The sequence below is a fragment of the Malurus melanocephalus genome, unplaced genomic scaffold (assembly GCF_030028575.1).
Source record: "Malurus melanocephalus ecotype Western Australia unplaced genomic scaffold, MMel_1.1 scaffold_139, whole genome shotgun sequence".
NCBI lineage: Eukaryota > Metazoa > Chordata > Aves > Passeriformes > Maluridae > Malurus > Malurus melanocephalus.
This window is the reverse complement of record NW_026623371.1, coordinates 165,839-177,141: the sequence shown is the minus strand read 5'-3', so window position 1 is coordinate 177,141 and position 11,303 is coordinate 165,839. Positions and strand designations below refer to the sequence as shown.

Sequence of the window (11,303 nt, the reverse complement as noted above, 5' to 3'; positions counted from 1 at the left end):
AGAGACCAGATTTGGATCAAAGCTATTACAGGGTAAATCCAGGATAATTCCACTGAAATGAAATGGAGTTGCTTTGGGCTTAGGTGACTATAACTGCAATTAAAAATCTAACTAATAAGAATTGGAAAAGAAMGGCATAAGGTAAGACACCACTAAACTGAACATAAGAAGATTCTGGTGGAAATCTGCTCCATGGAAACCAGAGCAGAGATGAATGATGAACGCCTGTGTGAGCCTCAAACTGCTGTAAAACTGAGATGCAGGCAGGATGTACTTCTGTACCCAGGAGAGGTGCAATGTCCCCAACAGCCCAGAGTGAGACATAGATCACTTTAGACATTTGGGGRAAAATATTGGAAAATTGACATTWAATTAAACATTGTTCAGTATCTGGATATGATAGAACTTTTAGAAGTTGCAGTTGTCCAGATACCAAAACTCYGTTTAGCAAAGAATTTAAGACAAAGACTAATTTAAAATAAAGATGGAGTAAAAGTTATTCTTTGTTTTGCATTTTAAAGAAGTGACATAAGCAARTCTTCTAATAAGCAGCAGTGATGAAACCCATGGATTTACATTTTCCCATGGCTAGCCTGATACAGAAACCTGAAGTTCACCATTCTAGTTTTTCTGAAATTTTGGGATTATTTGAATATGTAASTAGTAAAGGCCTTCATAGTATTCAGTCTCTCACACCCTCTCTTCCCCAYGTGATAACTCCTTCTTAGACTACTAATGTTAGGTCATCTGAAAAGAAAATCTGGGCTATGTAATCAACTCAAGAACAAACACTGAAAAGAATATTTTGAAAGAAGAACATAACTGCTGTTTCTGTTCTGTAGCTTTGCAACATATGTGTAAGTGAGAAATATTTATGTATTTATGAATAGTTAATGTTAACTTGGACTTATTGTGCCTTCTGTGCAAAAGCTGTGCCGAAGAATACTGTTTGATATTAAAAATAATTACAGAATTCCAGTATTGTACTTCAGTAGAATATCCACATCTCAAGGGAGACTGCAGTTATTAGAGGAGGGAAAAAACCCTGACTTTTTGGTAACCACAATTTATTTCTTTTTTCAAACTACCAGAGTGCTAGTACAGTACTTACATTCTTTATGACAGATTATAAATATATTTTATTACTGATGGTGAAATATTGAAAAGATATGTATTTATGAAAGTATTAGTAATATATTCTGTAATATGCATTATTAAATTTATAATTCATTCTTGCCTTTACATACAAGATTCTGCTCCTGGCTGTTGTTTCATTGTTGTTGATGAAKGTTGATGAGTAGTACTCACATTGAAGTTGCCTTACAACAGCAGTCCAAACCTTGAGATGTATAAACTTGAACTGCTCAAAGACAGAAGCAAAYGAGAAATAAAACAGAAACCTGAAGATCAGGGTGGCTGGTGGAAGCAGGTTAAATAACCATAAAAGGATAATATCTACATAGCATATGTAGAGTTTGTACGACCTAAATGGAAAAATAATCATTAGTTTAATGCTCTAATTGTAATTTGTGGGCTATCAACTCCCTTTCAAATCTGTATCCAAAATGGATGGAACAGACATATAGGTTTTAATTGGCGATGTTAATAAATGGAAATAACACTAAAACTATTGTCTCTTTGTACTTAACTAAGCTTTTCCCATCTTATTCATGCCAGATGCACTGTAAAAGGTCCAACTTCCCCCCTCATATCAAGTCAGTGCCCTGATTTTCACCACCAAGAACTCTTTTCAATGTATCCTTCAAACAAATTGCTTTGCAAATGGGAGTTTGCAAACTTCCTTGCAGGAAATTTCTTCCTCAGCAGCATGAGTCTGAAAAAATACCTGGCCATACCCAGGGCTAGTGCTGACCCTTCTGCCAAGTTCTGCACAGTCCTGCAGCTGGACCTGCCACTGGAGCCAGCTGCCCAGCTTTGGCTTTGATTTGCAGCCCTGGTGCTATTAGGTAGTGCAGGGCAGGGGCCCATGACATTAGCCCTGCCTGGCTGCAGCCTGTGTCCCCAAGGCTCCTATRCTCCCTGCCCTGTGCATCTCCAGGGAAATCAGGCAAGCATGGCTTGGGAAAAATTTGATGGCAGCAGTGTCACAAATTATATAAATATTAGCCCAGTTGGGKCTGAGATGATAGCTTGCATACCAGCACAGGCAGTTTAATATGCTGCCCGCACCGATGGTATAACAAGCCTGAYGTGTAACAAAAACCTGACAGTAAGTGCAGGAAAGGTTTTTCACAGGAAATTAAATGTTCACCCACACAGACGCCTCTCTGTTAATACCAAAGGTATAACTGCAGCTTAGAGTGCTAATTTGCATCTAGGTTGGTGTGCATATTTGAACGTGGGTTGGTGTGATCTGACTGGGGACTCCACCTCCACATTCAGTTCATGGGATACATCCACATGGAGAACCATCTTTTGCCCTGTAGAACACTGTGTCATTCCTCTTGTCCTTGTCAGAGCTGTTCTCCCAGAAAGACCTGTCCAGCAGTTGTTTTTTTTCAGGAGAGTTAGACAGTATCACCTTCTGACGCTGCCATGGTGGMCGTGGTGGCCCTGCAGCCGGTGCCACAGGGGCAGAGATGAAATAGGTGGCCATGTACGTTGTGCCTGGTGTGCATTAGGGTCGGCTGCTGTCACCACCAGGGGAGTCAGGGCTTTGTGCTTGGGCCCATCTTTTGTGGAACGTGCCTCCTGTGGAGCCTGTCCTGCACAGGGGGCTGTGGCCAAGGAGAGAGCTCAGGATGTTGCTGGTCTGGCTGCCTCTGAGTTTGGCAAAGGCTCGGAGGATCTTCTATCTAAAAAGAAAGGAACAAACAGCAGGTAGCAGGGGATTGTTGATGGGASGTGACCACTCTGCCATTTTGAGCAGCCAAACTCGAGTTTGACACTGAAGAGCCACAGCAATTCTGCTCCTGCAGTCACTGAACTAAAGATAAAGGCCTCATCTGCCTCACAGAAACTGCACACTTCCACATTTCCGTGTTCTGCTGCTATTGAAAATGGYCTGGATGTAACAGAACCTGTTATATTCCCCAGGTTCTCCTTTCTCGGCAGCTCTGACCTTCAGCGGAGAAACCAAGCCTTTATTAGAAGGTTTTTATGAAGCGTGTGATACATATGGTCTATATCAAAGTGACAAGATGCTTATGAGGCCTATTAATTGACAACTTTCTATAGCCTTTATATACTTCTATATATAGAATGTATTAACGTTTTACATATTATTAAAGTACAGTGTAATCACTTCTTTCAATATATTATCAAAGATAGCTTTTTTATATATTGCTATAAGTTTTTTAATAGTGTATTAGCAGCACATAGTATACCAGCTGCACGTAATCTAACCAGCTGGATTAGTACACAGATACGTGAAAGCACCAAGAGGTATAAATCCGAAGAGTTCTGAAGAAAGACAGGTAGATGCTATAACAAGGAACAGAAGCGAGCACTAATGAGACCTTGGCAGAAGCACGGGACAATCAGCAAAATAATTGGAAATTACGTCTTGGAGGACTAGAAAAAACCCATGAACATCATAACTGCGCATGCCCTGAAGGCAAAGGTGAAAAGTCCATCATGCTGAAGAGGATGGTGTCTCATTCGAGGGAGACCCCCGTGACCACTGAATTGAGGATGACACATGCATACTTGTAAAACTGTGATATCATGTATTTCCATGCCCATGTATAGTGATGGGTGTATGGTGGGCATATGGGGGGCAGTGACAATGATAATGTTACACCATGCTCACTGTATAAATATGTGCTAATTTGAAGCAAAGGCGGGTGGGTTAGGAGGAGAAATCCCCCTCACCTCCAGCGCTAACACCATCGCTGTAATAAACAAATACCTGCTCTATAGACACCAGTCTATGGGGTTTGATTTCTGGGCCTTTTTTGAGCCTGGACACTGCTCCCTCTCTGTCCTTGTCTGTGTGTGTGTGTGTGTGTGTGTGTGTGTGTGTGTCTCTGTGTGTGTGTGTCTGTCTGCGTGTGTGTGTGTGTGTTTGGTTTTTTCGGTCATCACGTGTGAGCAGGACTGGCAAGGCGGGAGCCGAGACACCAGCGCGCGTCTGCCAGGCTGAGAGGGGAGCGCCCGGGGCCGCCGGCGGGGGCTTCGGCGGGGGACGCAGGAGGGACCCGGAAGGGACAGGGGGGAGACAGAGGAGAGAACGCGGGAAGGATCCTTAGAAAGCACGCAGAGTCGCCAGCCCATGCACRCAGGGCGGCACACCATCGCCATCTSCGCGCCGCGGCGGGGGCGGGGCCGGCTCCGCCTCACGAGGCACGGACCCCACGCCCATTGGACGGCGCGCGGCACGGCGGGCGCTTCCTATTGGCTGCGTCTGAGGCGCGCGCCGACCTTCCCACAGGCTCGGGTGACGTCAGAGCAGCAAACCCGCCCTCTCCCTTTCGGCCCGCCCTCCCGGTCTCTGATTGGCTGCGCCRCCCGGAGCGCTGTTGTCCGATTGGCGGTCGGGGAGGGGCGGGGCCGGGGCCAGAGCGGGCGCGCGCGGTTCGCTGAGGCGGCGGCGGTGGTGGCGGCCGGTGGGTGTGGGGGGTGCATGGGTGCGGGAACGGGAACGGGAGCGGGAATGGGAACGGGAAGGGGAACGGGAACGGCCGGGACTGGGGTGGGGGGGAAGGAAAGGAGGGAGGGAGGGAGCTGTGGAACCCCCGCGGGGCTCTGATCTCTACTTCCCAGTGCCGTGAGGGGAGACCCGCCCGCCGCCGGGCCGGCCGGCGCTCTGAGCTGAGGGGCCCTGGCTGCCGGTYGAGCAGGGCCGGCGAGAGTTCAGCCGTGGTTGGGCAGCTTCCCGCCTGGATTCCTGTCCTGAGGGCAGCGAATGGATGGATGGGTGTGCCTGCGTGCCTCCCGATGRTTCCCTGGGTGTGCTCCTGTGTGGAGGCTGCGGCACCAGCGCGGCKCTTCTCGGGCTGATCCCGCCCGCTCTGCGCTGAGGCGAGCGAGTGCCTCCGTGCCAGAGATCCTTTGGGTTCTGTGCTTGGATTAACCCCGGGATTCAGGCGTGCACACCAAGTACGATGGCCTCGTGTGGGAACAGTTCTGGCTGAACCTGTGTGCATGGTTCGGGGAGTAGTAAGGCTATGAGGACAATTAATAGGCATTAGAATAGGGGGAGAGATTAAGGTGCTAGGACACACTTAAGATATATATAAATAACTAAAGGGTGGGTGTCCAGRGGATGGATCCAGGCTCTGCTCTGTGGTGCCAAGCAGTAGGACAATGGGCAGAAACTGAGGCACAGGMACTTTCTCCTGAACATGACAAAGAACTTCACTGTGCAAGTGACTGAGTASTGGAACAGGTTGCCCAGAGAGATTGTGGAGTCTCTCTCACTGGAGACATTGAAGAACTGTCTGTTTGCAATCCTGTGCCATRTRCTCTGGGATGGCCCTGCTTGAGCAGGGAGGTTGGACCAGATGACCCACTGTGRTCMCTTCCAAMCTGACCCATTTTGTGATCCTGTGAATAATCAAACTGAAATTTCAAACTGGTTGCCACTGTTCACTTGTTATGACCTTCCCTCAGTGCTGTGAAGGTGACCACTGAATCTTTTAGGAGTTGGTGGTGAACTTGAGAATTTACATTCTGAATGATCGAAGTATTTCATGGGAGCAAATACGTGCTGTTAAACTTTTTCTGAACTTACACTTTTATGTCGCTTAAGGTATTTTTGATTTGGTAGTTMCAAAAAAGTTATGTGCACAATGATGGCTATTTGAACATTGTACCTGTGCCTTCATCTGCACTCTTATGCAGTCCATAGCTCATCCAGAAGCTTTCAACTTGACTGATACTCTGTTGGAAAGGGTGCAGGATATATGGACAGGATACTTTACWGAGAAAGAAAATACACCATGAACATGAGCAAATCATTTCCAGTCAAACAATACTCCTAAGCCAAATGTCATTTTTCCTATTTGTTAAAAAAAAAACCCAAAAAACCAAAAGGGTGTTAAATTCTGCTTTCTGAAACTGAGAAACAAGCATTGCTTTAARCATACAGGAGCTGTTTCCCTAAAGTGTTACATGGAAACATTTTAGTGCCTTCTAAATAGAGTAAATAGTTTCACATATGTGCTAGTAATCTGTTAATACTTTCCTAATCTGAAAGTTTGCTGCCTATTCAGGATTATTCCTTCAGTTTTTATCTCCCCTGGGAGACTGCATATAGTTTTATTTWTTAGCTTATTTCATTTTTATTGTGATCACTGTAATAAATGAAATCATTCTGACAGTGGTGTRTCCTCTGTCCTCTGCTGCACTGTGCCATATTCTGTCAAATAAGAGTGAAAGCACTGGTGATTTCCTTTAACAAGGCCAGTTTTTGCTTGGCCATCTGTTACCATTCTTTGCAGTCTGCTTACCTCCCCAGGAGACCTCTGGTTAGAAGCAAACTCTCTTTTTCCTTTTTCCCCCACTTTTTTTTTTTTCTTTTCTTTCTTTGAATAAGGGAGGAAAGGGAACCTCAGTCTAAATGCCTTTGCACCACAAAGCTGGTTGCTTTTTCAAAACTGTGAAGTGTCCAGACTGGCTAAGTAGCTTGCAAGACCTCCTGCTCTGTTWCTCTCAGTTAAAATAAAGTAGGTTTTCCCATGTAAGTATTTAGGAYAGGGGGGAAGCAGCCAGTGTGAAATGGCATTTTGTAACTGCAGGTRTTTTCTGTCTCTTCCAGTGTCAGTGATGGAGGCCCCCACCCCCAGCACGGTGCACCTGAGTGACTGGCAGAAAAGTTACTTTGCAGTCACCTCTGGCACCTGCACACCCAGGCAGAAGGCAGATGGATACCGTGCCAAGATCCTGCGTATTCAGTATGCATGGGCAAACTCCGAGATCTCCCAGGTCTGTGCTGCCAACCTGTTCAAGAAGTACGCAGAGAAATACTCTGCGATTATTGACTCTGGCAACGCAGAGACTGGCTTGAATAACTATGCAGAAAACATTTTGACTTTGGCAAAATGCCAGCAAAGTGACAGTGACAAGTGGCAATCTGCCTTGACAACAGATAATGTATTTGAATTAAAGTGTGTGCAAGAGAGGATGCAGGCTGGCAAAATTTTCCAGAGCTCTCAGATGGCACCGGCAGATGCCCGTGTGCGAGCTGATAAAGGGGTCAGTGCCTCCACTGCCCCAGCTCCTCCTAAACTCAACTTTGGCAGTACCGGAGAGACTGAGCTCAGTGCTGGCTCAGCAAAATCTACAAGTCAGGGGCCAGATCTCCTTGGGTGTCCCTCATCTTCCAAGTCCCTTCAAAGCTGTGTGCCTCCTGTGACTGAAACTCCAGACGCGCTTCCTGCTGCTTCAGCCTCCTTAAGCAAACAGGCTCATCCAGGTTTCCRGGCAACTCCGCTGTTTGGAAGTAAAGAAGCCACTAATAGTAGTTCTCTGAAAATGTCAGGTAACAGCTGTGATGGACAAAATTTGTCTCTTTTCAATCAGTCAGCTGTACCTGCCTGGTCTGCAAATTCTGGGAAAAGAAAAGCATTCTATGGTCTGACTGATGAAGGCAGCACAGTTATTCGTAGTCTTGCTCCATGCCAGGCTTCCATTTCTGGAGAAACCAGTAGTTTTTCAGGGCAAGGAAACAGAAATGAAGAGAGCAATGCTCCTGGATTTAAAACTGCAAGGGAACAGCTGTGGGTGGATCAACAAAAGAAATCTCAAAACCAGCGTGCACCAGTCTTGTCATATGGAGGTGTAAAAAAGTCCCTGGGTGCAAGTAGGTCTCGGGGTCCATTTGGCAAGTTTGTGCCTCCAGTTCTGAGACAAGATGGAAGTGAAAATGGAGGAGCACAGTGTAAACCTCATGCAGGAGTCCCAACGGATCCATTGCTCCCTGTAGATGAACGGCTGAAAAACATAGAACCAAAAATGATTGAACTCATCATGCACGAGATCATGGACCACGGGCCTCCGGTCAACTGGGATGACATTGCTGGAGTTGAGTTTGCCAAAGCTACTATAAAAGAAATTGTGGTGTGGCCCATGCTGAGGCCAGACATCTTCACCGGCTTGCGTGGTCCTCCGAAAGGAATTCTTCTCTTTGGCCCCCCTGGGACTGGCAAGACTCTCATAGGCAAGTGCATCGCGTGCCAGTCTGGAGCGACTTTTTTTAGCATCAGTGCTTCCTCTCTGACTTCCAAATGGGTKGGTGAGGGGGAGAAGATGGTCCGTGCGCTGTTCGCCGTGGCGCGGTGTCAGCAGCCAGCGGTGATTTTCATTGATGAGATCGATTCCCTGTTGTCCCAGCGTGGAGAGGGGGAGCACGAGTCWTCCAGGAGAATAAAAACGGAATTTCTGGTGCAGTTGGATGGGGCAACAACTTCCTCTGAGGATCGTATCCTAGTGGTTGGAGCAACAAATCGACCCCAGGAAATCGATGAAGCTGCCCGAAGGAGACTGGTGAAGAGATTGTACATCCCTCTCCCAGATGCCTCCGCCAGGAAGCAGATTGTTACCCGGCTGATGGCAAAGGAGCACTGCTCTCTAAGCGAAGAGGAAATCGAGCTCATAGTCCAGAAATCCAAYGGGTTTTCTGGGGCAGACATGACACAGCTCTGTCGGGAAGCTTCTCTGGGCCCCATCCGCAGTCTGCAGTCCATGGACATTGCAACCATCACAGCAGACCAGGTACGGCCCATCTCTTYCCTGGACTTTGAGAGTGCCCTGAGAACGGTGCGGCCCAGCGTGTCCCCCAAGGACCTGGAGCTCTATGAAACCTGGAACCAGACGTTTGGCTGCGGTAGATGAGCTGCATCCCAGCTGTTTCACAGGAGCAGTTTGGGACTTCAGCACTGCCACCTATCAGACTTGTGGTAATGTGGTGCATCTGCACTTTTTTGTTTCTCTTGGAATTAAAATTCCTTATGTTATGCAGGCAGATGTCCAGGCTCTGGGCTGAGGCTTTGCCAGCTGAAAAGACCACCCGGAACTTCTGAAGAAGAAGAAGAAGAATTCTGAAGAATTCAAGAAATTTCTGAGCAGCAGTGGTAGTGAAAAGCTGACAGAATTTACAGACTCCTGTGAAAGACTGACAAATTTCACTGATTTGAGGAGAAAGTGATCAAACCTCACATATAATTGAAGGGAATATTGGGGGGAATCTTGCGAGGTCCACCATGCTGTATCAGTAAGGGATTCAATAGCAGAAATACCAATTTTGGGTAGGGATATGCCAAAACTGGGTCTGGTGGGGAAGAGTAGTTACAGACACTTGGTTTGGGGGGAGACAGCAGCAGAGGAAGGGAAGGGCAGAGGTGGATGTAGACTGGTATGGAAAAATGGACAAAAGAGGAAGGTCTCTTGATCATTGCWCTTGTCTGACAGCCTTGTGACTCAGCACTGCAGTCTGTCTATCCCAGCTTCTCATTAAAAACTTTTCTGATGATTTTCTGCTTGTCCTTGCTTTCTGTGCTGCATCAGCATGTGCAGATGTGTTTAACTGGGAGACCAGGACACCTGCAGCTGGAGAGGAGGCCATTGGTCCTAGGGGGCTGTAGGATCTGGGGCCAGTCATGGGGTAGCCAGTGTGGGCGACCAGGTGCTGTAGGGATCCCTGTGTGTGTGCAAACTTCGGTAGCAAAATTCACTGGCAAACGAGGCTGGACAAGCTGTGCAGAGGAGGAAAACCAGCATCTGGAAAGAGTCCTGGGTAAGCCAGTGGCAGGGTAAGGTGCCTCAGGGTCTGAACATGGGTATTTGATGAGCTGAAATCCCATGGCAGTGTCTGAAGGCTCCGTGAGTGGGGTGTCCTGGTGAAATGGGAGTGTGGGGGTTGTGTCACACTCTGGTGAGCTCTGGTCCTGTGAGGCTGGAGCTGAGAGACAAGGGGGGGCTGTGGGTGGGTTTATGGGAGCGCATTTGCTCTGTGGGTGCTGGTGAAGACACTGCTCCCTCTCTGTCCTTGTCTCTGTGTGTGTGTGTATAGTTTTGTATCCACTGGTTTGGATTAGGGGCTCAGCCTCGCTCCTGGCTGGATCCCCAAGGAGAAACAGCAGCAGCTGCATCCATCAGTTTAAGATGGAAGGTGCCTCACTCCAAGAGACAGAGTGACTCTAGTTGTCAGGAAGGAGAAATCCCATGTCCCAACACCTCCTGGGTCCCACTGCTTCTTAAAAAGTCTTCATGCAACTATGGTAAAATTCCTGGCTCGCTTGTGTTTGGCATTCTTACCTAAGGTGTGGAAGACTGCACAGCCTTTTTTTCACATAACCTGTCCTTGCTCACTGGGTGAACACAGCTGCCCCTGAAGGCAAAATAAACAGAAATATTTCCTTTGGATTCCTTTGTTAGTGTGGCAGAGCTGGCTGCTGGAGTATCCATGCTTCATTTTCAGTTTATCTAAAGCACTTTTTCTACTTTTGGGGAATATGCAGAGCTTAAAAGCGACTCTTCCTCAGATTTCTCTAAAACTGAATGCTGTTTAGCGTTTTTAAAGCCATTTGGGATCCACGGGGGCCTAGGAGACTGTAATGAGCCTTGAATTCAGAATAATTTGGAAGGCTWAGAATTTCTTACAGCTCATCCTGATTTAAACATGAGTCAGTTTTATTCATAGCTCATGTTTTTAGTAAAGTCTGGTATGTATTAGAAATTGTTTTGCAGAGATGTAAAAATTCAGGCATGACAATTTATTTTCGTTTTTGAAATAGTGAAAGTAGAATAATTAGAATATTTTGTAAGAACAAATGTGTGATGCAGTCCAAACCGATTGATTTTAGTGCCACTTGGGTAAAGATTATGAGATTAGGTCTGCTCTTACAAGCTCAGTATTGGAGASCTACAAATACGTAGGTTCTAAGTAAGATTTTTGCTCTCTCCAAACATTTCTTTAAAATCATTGCTCAGGCAAGTGAATGAARCACCAAAGGTTAATTGTTTAGTGAAACCTAACGGTTGCTCAAGGATTAATAAATGTGTTATTATTAATAAATCAATAATATGTGATTAATAAATGCCTYATTTATGCTGAGAATTACTCTGGGGTGCCATGTGAGCACTCTGTGGTCATCTGTGTATCTGAATATTCACATTTTAATAGAAATGCTCTACAAGGACAGAACAGTGAGTGAGAARTGAATAAAGCTCCTCCTGAGGAGACAAGGACTGGGCCAAAAACTCTGTGCCKCTGTATTTGTCTCCTGAAAAGTGGAACTTGTGAAAGAGGTGAAAGGTAGAACCACAGCACAGACAAGACTGTTCTTCCTCCTACTTTTTGTGTTATTCATTACACAAATTGTGTGAACATCCTTTTTTTT

At 46.4% G+C, this 11,303-nt stretch overlaps 1 protein-coding gene across 1 annotated transcript; it reads left to right on the top strand.

The window, feature by feature from the left end:
- Nucleotides 1-4,517: 4,517 nt before the first annotated feature.
- On the top strand, nt 4,518-9,414 carry FIGNL1 (fidgetin like 1). The gene is made up of 2 exons (XM_057371050.1): nt 4,518-4,568; nt 6,722-9,414. Exon 2 carries the CDS (start codon nt 6,730-6,732, stop codon nt 8,794-8,796), a length of 2,067 nt encoding a protein of 688 aa, XP_057227033.1. The 5' UTR covers nt 4,518-4,568; nt 6,722-6,729; the 3' UTR covers nt 8,797-9,414.
- Nucleotides 9,415-11,303: the final 1,889 nt, after the last annotated feature.